Below are 13,383 nucleotides of genomic sequence, written 5' to 3'. Positions count from 1 at the left end.
TCTAAGCTTGGAGCAACAATCTTTGCTGTTGAAGTACAATTCATTAAATGAAGGTAAATGCAAACATTGAATTATATTTTTTAGACAGTTGATATAGGGAAAACAACTAGGTTCTTACTGTTTTCAGACTAATTATACCAAGGTTTGCAGTCCTGATACCGAACTGCATTCTGGTGGCTGAATGGTGCGGTGAGGTATCAGTATTGTATCATATAGTACTGACCTGTACTGGGCTGAACCACCCTCAATTACTGAGGGGGAGGGGTTAATCAGTCCCAAACCTGACCCTTACTAGGCTGAACTGATTGGAAGTGCTCAGTTCAGAGTAGTTCAGCCCATTAAGGACTGGAACTGAGCAGCTTGGGCCCATTTTGTACCGCGACCATGAACCATCCCATTTTGTGGTTGGTATAGTACGGTACTAACCAAACCAGGTGGTTTGGTCCGTTATTGTATACCATTGATTTCTACTATGTTTAGTATACAGTATAGACCAATTAATAGGCAAGAGCATGCTGATTATTTCGAGTTTAAAATCTCATACACATGTTTAGTTGGCTGCTCGAGTATTTATTATGAAATTATGATGAACTTCTTTATGTGTGTTTCCCCTGCTCTTGTAAAAGGAAAGTTGATGTGGTGCATATTTTAATAGAAGGAAACATAGGGAAAATGCATTGGAGAGGATTGGAATGATTTAAATTACTTTTTTCATTTGCTGAGCATCTATACTTGTGTATTTATTATGATTAACGTCATGGACACCATGTTATCTGAATTTTAAATTGTTCTTTAAGTTGACATATTTCTGTACAAATAAATATTATAATCATGATGACTGACAAGTTACTTATCATTCTACTTCACGTTTTCTTGTCATGCTTTCTCTCTTTACAATCTTTATAATGAAAAAGACAGTGGCATTAAGTTGCTCTATGAGAATTAAAATTGTATATCTACTGTTCTGCATCTCGATTGAAGTTCCACACATTAATCCTGTTGGTATTAGTTTTAGCATGGAATTGATGATGGAGAAAGTTTTGTAAAGCAATAGCTAATAGGAGGGATGTAGTTTTGTTCTTATGATCTATGTTTTGAGCTTGTACCAAGAGCAGTTTGTGGGTTTTATTCTTGTAGCAAAAGCTTTCAGCTTCTAAAATTTTCTCAGGGCTAATATGTTGGTCATTCTTAGGTTACATCTTGAGTTTTTGCCTATGCGGCTGCATCTTGATCAAGACCAACTCAACTTCCTTATCAGCTTCTTTGGCAAGGATTCCTTTGTTGATGAGACTCGTAGTCCACCTAATAATTCAAGTGAATCTGAAATGTCGGGAAGAAACAGCAGGAGCTTTGGGAGCCAAACTATTGTGGAGGAGGCATTACTTCCTTTCTTTCAGGCTAGTTAGTTGTTGAAGCCCTTATATTTTCCCCCTCCCTCCAGAGGGTATTTTTTATGTGTTTTCATTTTGGAAGTATTCTAAATCAGTACCTTTGATATGTTTTCAAGTTCTATTTTTCTGTGGAAATGTTGAAGCATTATCCTTGAGCACATAATCTTTCTTAAAATGGGTAGCATGATTGTCAAATTATGGATCATATGAATTTTCTTTTCTTTTTTTTTTTTTTTGATTTCTTAGTTTCACAAAGAATAAGCTGTAGCCAGATCTTTAAACTTATTAAGCCTTTACATAATCTCCATTCCTCAAAGTTAGAACATTACAATATGTACCATGTGGCCCACTTTTTAGTATTATCATGAGAGAGATCTGAAGTTTGAGTCCTGTCATGTGTATCCAGGATTTTGAGTTTGTGTGGTTGGAGAATTAAGTAACATTAAACATGTGTCAACTATGGGATTGACTATAACAATGTGTAGATGGGCACTTAATGCATGAAGGCAATAATGCTAAAAAGAATGGCCAAGATGGGTAGTCATCTAACTTATTTATGTTATTATGATATGAATGTTGCAGGATATAGGATGGTTACTTATTGGACCCACAGTCCCACACACAACAACTGCTTCACTTTTAGAATCAAGGAAATATTGGTGGGCCTTTTATCGAGCCCAATAGGGATGGAAGTGCCTAAGGGTCTTATTTTACACTAAGGAAAAAAATAGAATTACAGTATGCATATATAGGTTCTGATTTGACAACCCAAAGAAGATACTTGGAGCAATATGCTACTCTATTTTCTTTCTGACTTTAGATTGATTTCCTTTAGTTGTCTAAGATTTAGTGAAACACATTAATATATCTCTAGATAATCTTTTTATCAAAATTATAGGACCCTAAAACAATTGGTTCCGCCGTTTCAATGGAGATAACTTTCATATTCTGTTCTTGCTTTTTATGATATTACTAGGATGACAGCATTTGGATCTGGACTTTAATATGCTCCTACACTTATGTTATGAGTGTCACAACAGATCCTCTTTGTTATAAGAGCAAAGTATGTTTCATGCTTGTGTTTCAGGATAGGTTTGACTAAGATGGCATTTTCCAATTTCATGTTTCATGATTTTTTTAAGTTTCCTTGTTTCAGAAATGTGATGTGAGCCCCTTAGTTGTGTGTATCGACTACATTCCTCGGCATTTTGATCCAGCAGCACTAAGTAGAGGAAACTACACAGAACTTCTCAACTTAATTGCATGGAAGGTAACTTACCGATACATGGAACTGTTTTCCATTTTTAATTACTATTATTGTCCTATTGCTGTTGATGTCTAATAGAGCTAATATCCATCAAGATGTCAACTTGACTTGGAAGGAGAATAATTGATTACAGTAGAACTTCCTAATAGTTATGGAAGAGAAAATCTTGTGCTTATCAAAGATATAAATGATGTTATCAAGGAGGCTAAAATTAATAACATGCTGGTGACCCATTTTTTGTGGTGATGGCAATATTTGGCTCTAATTCTACAACAGAGATCTAACTTGATACAATCTTCCAATAACCATAATTTAATAAACCAATAAACCATTGGACCACAAGATTGGATACTGATGCACTGTATTTCCAGCATCATTGCATTCATGGAATTTGCTGATATACAGGCAAGCTGTAAGGACCACGTAAAGGCTCATTGAAGCTAGTTCCAAAAGCTCTAAAGTTCTCTCATATTCTAATATTTTAACTGCTCATCTAATCATCTATTTGTTCTTATGCTTGACTGATCTTCTCTAGAATCAGAGTAGTTGATCATCTTCCTCGTCATGAAAAGATGTTGATAAACTTTCTTCTATTTTTTTTTTCTTTTGACACCTTCATGTGATTGCACGTGCTGAATTTTCTCTTGAGCAGCTTGTGAAACCCTCGTTAGCTTATCATTGATTCTCCAATTAACGTCCTCATCTGGAAAGACATGACCCTTTTGTTCATGCTGCTTGGTTGGCTACTTGGGTATGCACTAGAGGGACTGCCTTTTGGAATTCTTTTTCTTTCCCCATAACCTTTCTAAACTATGGTTATATTGGACATAAAAAACGTCACTCGTTATTCTTCAAATTTCCTTCGGTACACAATCATTTAATTGGCAGAAAAGTGAATGTGCACTTGCCCTAACATGTGGAGCGATAGAGGTCAAGGATGCAAATCACTGCAACATGCAATTTGGTGTACTACTATCCCACAAATCTTTTTTCTCCATTGTGAGAATATAGTTGGAAGTTCCAGTTGCTTAATTGCAGTGGGTGACAGATTTTATATTGCAACATTACTTAATTGCTTGCTATAGTGAAGGTCACCCTTTGTCTGTGTAGTTATATCATATTTCCCTGTACATGTATAAAACTCAGATCTAGCCTGTGCTAATATTTATGAGCCACTCCACCATTCAATGTGCAAACCATGGTTTCAACTGCTGGCCGTTCCAACACTGGACCGGTACTAGCACTTGGCACAGGTCAGCATGACACCAATTGAACCCCTTTTTAATAATTTTTATTAAATTTTTTTTAATGTTTTTGGGCATTAGAGTACTGTAGCATGCGGTGCTGGCTCAGCATAACATGAAAATCTAACCATTACCATTTCCATCAAAGCCACTTGAGATCTTGTCACCTCCTCTAGACCTTGTACAAAAATCTGTGATCCACTTCTTGTTGGGGCCTCTTCATGTACAAATAATGCCAATATTGCAACTTCACCTCATCTATTGCACTCATGCTGACCTTATTTTTCTTCTTGGTACAAATAAGCATGCATAGGAATGGCAAGTCGGGTTGGGTCAAGTTCAGGTTGCATCGCTGGATTATATGGTCAAAAAACTGGACCCAGACCTGACCCATAGATAATTGGGTTGGAAAATGTAAACCCATACTCAACCCACTTATGTTATGTAAATCCATATCCACCAACCCACTTAAGTTTTCACTTGCCAATCATATGGATCCCTAAAAAATATAGGTAAACATGGTATATAAGAATCATAAACAACAAAATCAAATTAACTTCAAAAATATCATTACCATCACAAAAAAAATTAGGAATGTAGGATATATGTAGTCATAAACTAATTGATGAAAAAATTTAGCTAAAATGCAATCTGACATCTGAAAACCCATGATCCACCTTATCCATCTTGTTTGTTACCCTTTTTTTTACCTAACAACATGGATAACTATGAACTATGCTGGATCTAGGAGCTAGCTAGTTCCAATTTGTTCACCTCAGGTGATCCATTGGGCCCTTCTTTTAGGAATGTAAATCCAGAACAACAAAAATTATGTAAACCATTTGAAATTAACATCATGATTATTGTTAATTTTATTGTATTTGAAACACAATGATTCTTTAGGGTGTTAAGAAAGATCATGCTTCCAAAACCATTCTCTGCATTTTGTGGTTTTGTAATTCGCATCCGAACTGAAAGTTCAAATATTTGTACTGCTAAAATACCAATTACTGTTTGATTCTCGAACTTGTAGTCAACCAGTAGGTCATCCTTTCTTGACTTTCCAAAATAGCAATTGATATTTGTTTTATATCTCTGCTGGCATATTATCAACTTTAATTTTGCCTTAGCTTGCCTGTAATTTAACTGCAGACATGATGGTTGTGTGGCTTACTGCAGGGAATTGACCTGCATCTCAAACATGTTTGTGCTGTTGGAGTTTATGGGTGGAGCAGCATATGTGAAACAGTGTTTGGGGAATGGTTGGAAGATATTTCTCGCAACCAGGTTTTAATCTATTTCCTTCATGTTCTTCATGAGAATAATAATTGCACTACATACTATAACAAAATTTTCATGCTAACTGGGGATGCATACCTTTTGTTTTAGGTTCATAAATTTTTAAAAGGGCTCGCTCCTATAAGGTCATTGTTTGCTGTCGGTTCTGGCACATCTAAATTGGTTTCCCTGCCAGTAAAAAGTTACAGGAAAGATCACAAGTTGCTTAAGGGAATACAAAGAGGTAAGACAGAAATTCTGCTTTTTGCAGATAACAAATATACTATATCATTTGTAGGAAAATATAGTCTTTTCTTTATAAGTAGTTTCTTCCCTTTTCAACATTAAAGCCCCCAGAGAGAACTGCATTGGATGCTACATAATTGACAATGATATAAATGAAAATAACCAGCTGATCTAGTGCCCTTCTGTATAACAACTCCCTATGATTTGAGCAAGAGGTAAGAATCATCATGATGAGGAGACACTGAAAACTATTTACAGTAGCATTACGATTTGAGCCCTTCACTTCTAATGCATTGCATTTGCACAGAAGTTACCTTGTTCTAGACCATGATTGGAATGAATGAATTTATCCATTTACCACATAAAACTCGTGTTAGTAGAACATTGATTAGTTATATCTCCAATAACTCAATAAGTACCTATGCAACCACCAAATGCTTAAGGGTTCATTTGGTTGGGGGCATTTTGGCATGGGAAAATAAATCCTATGCCAGATTACCATATTTGGTACGGAAAGAGGATGAGAGAGATGGCACAATAAATGTTGGATCCCATGCCTATTTTACTGAGAGAGAAGGTAAAAGAAATGCCATCAAGGGGGTGGTATTTTTTTTTTCCCCACACCAGATTACTGAGTAGAGGCAATGTGAAATTGTCATTGCTTGATGGAAATGCCCCCACTTTTTTGGTTGAAACCCTCAAATGTCGTTACTTGAATTATTTATTCAACGCATTGTTGGAACTTGGAAATTTAGCAATATTCCCATATAAGATTCCCTCCAACCAAAGTAGCAATCTTTTTTGTGTGCCATTTTCCGGATTAATTTTCCACCAACAAAACATTGTAAAATTTATTTACCCCACAACCATTTTCCCAAATAAATGATTCTCAAGAATCATCAGATTACCTTGTAATCTGATGTATCCTAACCAAACGAAGCCTAAGTGACCTCAAAAGTAGCTTTGTGGTTTCATGTCGGCTTAGATGTTGTTTGGTTATTTGGTCTGCTTAAATGTTAAATTCATAATTTAATAGTTCAATTCATAATCTTGAATACAGTGTTTAATATCTGATGATTATAATATATTTGCTAACATATAATGTAACAAGGTTTTTTTGATTAAATTGGGTTTTTATTTCATCTAATATGCTGTCTTTGAATTTACCACAAAACTTTGAATATGATGCATGTAATGCACCATTATACCATTTGTGATTAGATGAGGGAAATGGTCCCTTGCTTTTCTGTCCAACTCTAACCTTCATTCTAATGGAACTTAATTGCTTTCAATAGCCTCATTGGAGAAAAAAGTCTTCCCCTAAATTGCTCCATCGAACATTGTGCATGTTTCCCCTTATCTCTTTCCCTCAATTTCTCTCTCTTTAGTATCATTACTAAACTTGTTTAATTTTCTTTATCAAGTTATTTTGTTTTATTCATGGTTGAATAGATTTTTGGTGCATACTGTCTTTTGAGCATTCAGATTTTGCTTAAAAGATTCCTGTATTTTGCATCTGTATTATGTGCCTCGAGAAAGGGGCCATTGCTTTGTGCAATGGTAAAGGCTTGGGAAGCAAGTGCAATGCAATGGGTTCTAGCTCTGGGGCTGTCACTTTGTGTGAAAAGTGTCAAAGGTTAGGTCTGTCCTTAGTTTGCCCCTCCCAAGACCCTAAGTTGACATGAACATAACTGGGTAATGACCTTTTCCTTTTTTATTCTATGCCTCCTGAACTAGTTTCATGGTCCAGCAACAATGATTTTGCACCGGAGTTTCTTATTAATGCCTGCTGCATCTAGCCTTTGGAACTCAGGCCCTATTCATGTAGACATGAATATTGATGATAATTTCATTTTTATGGAGAATAATTTTAATTGATTTATTTCTGTTTGTTTGAGCATACTGTGTTGCAGTGTCCTTGTTTCTTGAACTTCTGCATTTTGAACAAATGATACAACTAAAATGTACTGATTGAGGCACATATTTGACAGGAGCAATGGCTTTTATTAGAAGCATTACAATTGAAGCTGTTGGGCTAGGGGTGCATTTGGCAGCTGGAGCCCATGATATCTTGCTTCAAACAGAATACGTTCTTTCAAGCATTCCAACGTCTGGGTCACTATCTGAAACAAGCAGAAGAAAAAGTAATGTACGATGTAATCAACCTGAAGATGCACAACAAGGGATCCAGCAGGTAGACTTCCTTGAGCAGTGTAACTATGACTTTATCGTAAAAGGCATTCTTCATGATATTTCAATGTTTGTTCTGTTAATATTGCTCACTTGGGTTCAAATAAGCAGAATTAAGCCACAGGATTTAGAGGTAGCTTTGGTAATTGGTTTTTCAGTATGAATTATTCATAAATGCGAAGCTTGATCTGATAAGAAACTAATTATTAATACATTGTGGCTTGAGGTATCAGCCACAATCACAAGTTGGGATTTAGTAATAAATTTTGTAAGGGGAAAGGGCTGGAAAAGAAGTAAAGGTCTTAGCTGATATTTGAGGTTTCTCAATGAAAAAACCTGAATAACTTTTGAAAGGTCAAAAAAAAGTAACAAAAATGGAAAAGAAACACAATATTTCCTAGAAATGGAAGGGAACGAAAAAATTTCACATTAATGGATATTTTCTTTTTCCAAGATAAATTGGAGAATCATTACATCACTAGGGTACTAGATAATGAACCATGATAAGCACTATTTTAAACTACCCATGAAGAGATGCTAACATACGAAAGATATCTAAAGTTTAAGATTAGTTTTATTGATTGTGATTATGGTATTAACAATAAATTATGTACTAATAAAGTAATGCTAACCTACCTAAGATATTTAAAGATTAAATTAGTTTTAGTGCTCATTTAATTCTGGTATTAACAGTGTATCATATTTCACATTCACAAACAAAATATGCATTCATAATCCTAATCATCTTGGATGTGTATTGATAATTATAACTTGTCACATAACTCCGAAGAAAACTTCAAATATAAAAATTATGTAACATTGGATATACAATATTTTGAACCTAACTGAAGACCCTAAAATCACTAACTATTTAGACCATAATAGAATTGCTGGATACATCATATGGTATTTAAAAATATATAGTTGACCTTTCCCAAAATCGAGGAATAGATTTTGAATGAGTGGCATTGTAATGACGAGACCTCGTCCCAAAAGGCTAGCTAGTAGGTTATTAATCAGGGTCCTCGGCATTGCTTAAGTATCTAAGACCTCCCCAATGCACACTCAATATGGGACTAAAGACATGTTAATGGGGGTTTTTATATACTCTTACTATTCTAATATGGGACTAAACACGTTCACATAGATCATCACACTTCTCCCACCTGCGCTCTCATTTAAGTCCTGACATTCTCATCAAAAGAAGGGTCCAACAAAAGCATTGCAACCATATTATGGTCAGCCTATGCTCAAGTTCTCTCTAGTCCACACGGGTATGGGTTGAGTCAACTCTAGTACCATTCATAATGACCAAGGCCTCATCTCAAAGGGGTAGCTAGAAGGTCTTTGCCATGGAATACTGTACCATCCGATATGGGCGTACCATACCTCATCGATCTTGTACCGGTATGCCATCTCAAAATGTACCGACACTACTGTACCGTACCGAACTACGTACTGATGTTACAACAAGATTTTACTAGTATTGGATCTGGTACTGAGACGGCGAACCTTGGTCCTTATCCTACTTAAGTACCTAAAAGCTCCACAACACACTTGGTATAGGACTAGACATACCAACATGGGTCATTACACTCCATGCATTCTAATGTGGGACTAAACATAGGTACCATATGAAATGCACCAATGCACTAATACATGATGCATATGGTTGATTTGTTATGTTTTATTTTTGTTGTTTAAAATATGCATGTAGAACATTTTTCAACCTTAGATATCTAGGTTGTAGATATGGTTCAATACAAGTTCATTGACTATTCAAATCTTCATTGAAGGAGTGAACCTCATAATGAAACAAAGGGTGAGAAGTGCTTGTAAATTGAGAGTTTGAATATACAGGATTTGAGAGTTTTAAAAAGGAAGTATTTTGCTTATCATATTGAGCATCAACTATATCATGCAATCCAGAAGGGACATTTTCGTCAAGCTTCTAGCGAAATAATATAAAATCTGTTTTAAAATAATGTTCAGAGACACAATTGAATCTAAACTGACTATCAGTGACCTTGGGACTCAATATTTGGGGATGGCCTCCATCATTCCCTACAAAATCAAATGGAAGGAACATATTAATAGACTATATATACAAAGTTCTGACAAATTTTGTAGATAAGAAAGAAAAACATTAGTTATTATTTGATAGAATTAGATGTTTGTGTCTAATGATTGTGCAATCCACAAGTATCTAATAGCAATAACTATAAAAATTTCAACACTTAGGATCAACTAAGGAGGACGATATCATGACTATGAAAGGTTAAGGGAACACCATATGTAAGAATTGTTATACTTAGTGAATAAAGGCTTGGATTACAAAATATAAACTTCCAAAACCCTCATATTAGATATGTGCTAGGTCTTTGCTTAGACTAATATCTTTCAAATTAGACTGAAGTGTTCGTACTAATGTCAGTATATTAAAAAGAAAAGTGCAAAGAAATATTTTTGATCTCCCTTTAATTACAATTGTTTCCTTTTGGGATTCTAGAGATAAAAGATGAGAAATACCAACAATCTAGACCAAGGATTAAAATACCATGGGAATCGGATGGTACCATGCCACCATTACAGTACTGTTCCAATAAGAGGTAGGGGTGGCAATTGGGTCAGTCAGATCAGGTCAAATGCTAGTTGGGTCAAATAATGTCAACCTAAATGCAACCCATTTTAAATAGGTCAAAAATCCAAAGCTAACTGCAACCTTTTTACCAAACAAGTAACCCAACCTGACCGGCTTAATCTATTTAATAAATAAGTCGAATTATGTTAAATGGGTTATAAAAGTTTTATATGGGTTTTAAATAGGTTAAATAGGTTAATCAGATCTAAACAAGCCAGGTCGCGACACAACCCAACTATTAAATAGGTTAAACAAGTCATGAATCTTGACCCTTAACCCAACCCAGTTCATAGTCGGGTTGACTTGTTTGCAGCCTAGGCTCATTTCCAAGCATAAAACGTCTTAAACTTTGTCAGTTGTGGGTTGACTCATAAATTATCATCCCTAGTATGAGCATTGAAACATTGAATGATGCGGGACAAGGGTGGGGTAGTGTCAGAGAAGGAGGTGGTGGGGCAATGCCGGTGGAGGTGGAAGCATAGTTGGGGTAGTGGCCTTAGGCATGGTGGTTAGCAGTTTCATGGAAAAAAAGGCAAGGAGCTATGCTGGCCACTTTGCCATCACCTCCTACCTTTAGCTGAGCGGCAGAAGGTGACAACAGCATAGGGAGAAAGAGAGGAGGAGAAGGAGTTATGGTTCCTCCCTCTTTGCTTTGCATACCCAAGCCAGTGCTAAACCCACTTTTGTGCTCCATATACAAGGGCAGGTGGTTTACTCAGAGCTTTAATGCCCATGTTACCCCGTTGCAATTACCATCCTAGGCATTGGAACAAGACTATACATACAGTATACTCTTCCATGGAAAAACTATGACAGCCCTGTATTGCAAGATTTGAATCCTTGATCTAGACTAAGAGCCATCAATAAATGTTTGGAAGAGACAATTGCTATTTTTGGAAGGTTCACCTAGTGTATATCCATAGTTTCAATTCCAAAATTCTTGCACTCTAACAATTGGTGAAGATAGCTTATATCCATAAGAAATTTTAATTCCTCAAAGGTTATTGCTCATCACAAAGCAAGCAAGTTTCTTCATTCAGAACAACAATATGGTTAATGCCATGCAGCTGATTAAAAAGTTTGTGTTTGGATTTTCTTTTATGAGTTCCTTTTCTTCACTTCTGCTGAACATATCGCACACACAGACACACCACACACACGCACACACCTATATATATAGAGAGAGAGAGACTATATATATATATATATATATATATATATATATATATATATATATATATATATATATATATATATGTATGTATGTATGTATGTATGTGTGTGTGTGTGTGTGTATGTGTGTGTGTGTGTGTGTATGTATATCTATGTGTGTATGTGTGTGTGTGTGTGTGTGTCTATGTATGTATGTATGTCTGTATGTGTGTGTGTATATATATATATGTATATCAGTATATGTATATGTATATATAGATGTATGTATGTATGGATATATGTATGTATGTATGTATATATATGTATGTATGTATGTGTGTCTGTATTACATATATAACTTTTCCATGTATCTTCAGGAATCTGGAAAGAAAATTGTATAAATGTATAAACCTGTTTGTGATCATGTCTAATTGCTGCTTCGGCCATATTTCACCAAGTTTTCACTTTTCTTGGGGTACCGCTTACGGATTTTCTGACCATATCAAACTTTTCTTTTTTATGGTTCAGAACACTTGGGATATCATTTAAATAAGGATTGGCTTTGTATTGGATTCATTTTTCTGTCTCATTCAACACTGTTGCTTTAAGTGCATTTGATAAATGTGTATGTTATGGTGAGTCAGGATCAGATGGTATTTGTAACATGCTGATGGATCAATTACACTTACATAAGGGCATGTTACAATAGGTGACCCTATTAAAACTTAGGTGACTACCATGCAAAGATGCAACAGAAAAAAATGTTGTATCTTCATTTAGGTCACTCATTCTCGTAGGAAATAGATCTGTTTGAACAATCAAACATGAAGTAACCTATTTAAAGTTTAAAGTTTAAATTAAATTAATGTAGAATCCTAAACCATATGATAACATTATTTTTTTGCGGATGAGAAGTTCTATATGCAGATTGTTCTATTGAAAGAATTCTATAGACAAACTAGCATGATCAATGCTAGATCAGATAACAAAGCCAATTAACTAAGAAAAGAAAGCTTGACTTTCAAGATATAAATTTTAAAATACTTTATACTACTTAAAGAAACTAAGATCAAGGATAAAAAAGCCCTCCATGCTATACCATAAAAGTGGTGCATATGGATTATCATGTTGGTGCATTGCTATTGTGATGAAAGGACACATACTTTTGTACCTTTTGTTATAGCCTAAAACATTGCCTTTTGGCTTGTATTGTTGCTTGTCAAAAATTGATACATGTTGATAATGACCTATATATAACAAGATGGTCATGGATATTTTCTTATGTTTAAAATTATGCCCAGCTTTCTTAAACAGCCGTCTTTCTGTATCAGATGGTCCAAAGTTCTTTCCTCTTGTTTGTTTGTTTGTTTATGATTTATTGATGCTAGACTTAGACATTCTACATATGCTTTTTGTCAACATTGTCATCTCCAAGGGTTTAATTCATAGTACTAAGTACAAACAGCCTTATAATTTGTTTTTTATTTTTTAAATTTTATTGTTTTAAATAAATTTATAATGAACGTTTAAATGTTTTAAGATTCTTAAACATGGTTTTCATGTTTGTGGGGTGAACCTTTCTCGTTCTTCTCCCTTTTGTCTTCTTTCTTCCTCTCCTGCTTCTCTCTCTCTCTCTCTCACACACACACACATATGAGTATGAGCCTAGACTTGTGCGGCCTAGCCCGTTGGTCTCCATTTTGGATGGGCTCAGCCAAGATGTTCAAGCCCGACAAGTCAGAATGGGCCTTTGCTTTCATGCCTGAATTAGTGTCTGGAGACCTTGTTGATCTAGTTAGGTCGACTAGGTCAATCTGTAACCTGCTAGGCATTGCAGGTCAAGTCAACAAAACACTCAATGATCACTATAAGTCTATAATCCAGTGGAACCCATTAACCTTGGTGATTCAACTGTCAAGTTGCCTTGATCAAACAAGAAAGGCCTTTGGGTCAATTGGTGAGAAAGTATAGGGA

The 13,383-nt window shown here is 35.4% G+C and overlaps 1 protein-coding gene across 1 annotated transcript in view; it reads left to right on the top strand.

Moving 5' to 3' along the window:
* LOC105053226 (autophagy-related protein 2) overlaps window positions 1–13,383 on the top strand; it is a 39,682-nt gene that overhangs the window by 15,371 nt on the left and 10,928 nt on the right. The window contains 5 exon segments of the mRNA XM_010934319.3: window positions 1,193–1,397; window positions 2,548–2,661; window positions 5,082–5,189; window positions 5,292–5,424; window positions 7,418–7,620. Of these exon segments, the coding sequence (XP_010932621.2) occupies window positions 1,193–1,397; window positions 2,548–2,661; window positions 5,082–5,189; window positions 5,292–5,424; window positions 7,418–7,620 (763 nt within the window).

This window comes from Elaeis guineensis, chromosome 10 (genome assembly GCF_000442705.2).
Source record: "Elaeis guineensis isolate ETL-2024a chromosome 10, EG11, whole genome shotgun sequence".
In the NCBI taxonomy this organism is placed as follows: Eukaryota; Viridiplantae; Streptophyta; class Magnoliopsida; order Arecales; family Arecaceae; genus Elaeis; species Elaeis guineensis.
This window is presented reverse-complemented; position numbering and strand designations above follow the sequence as displayed.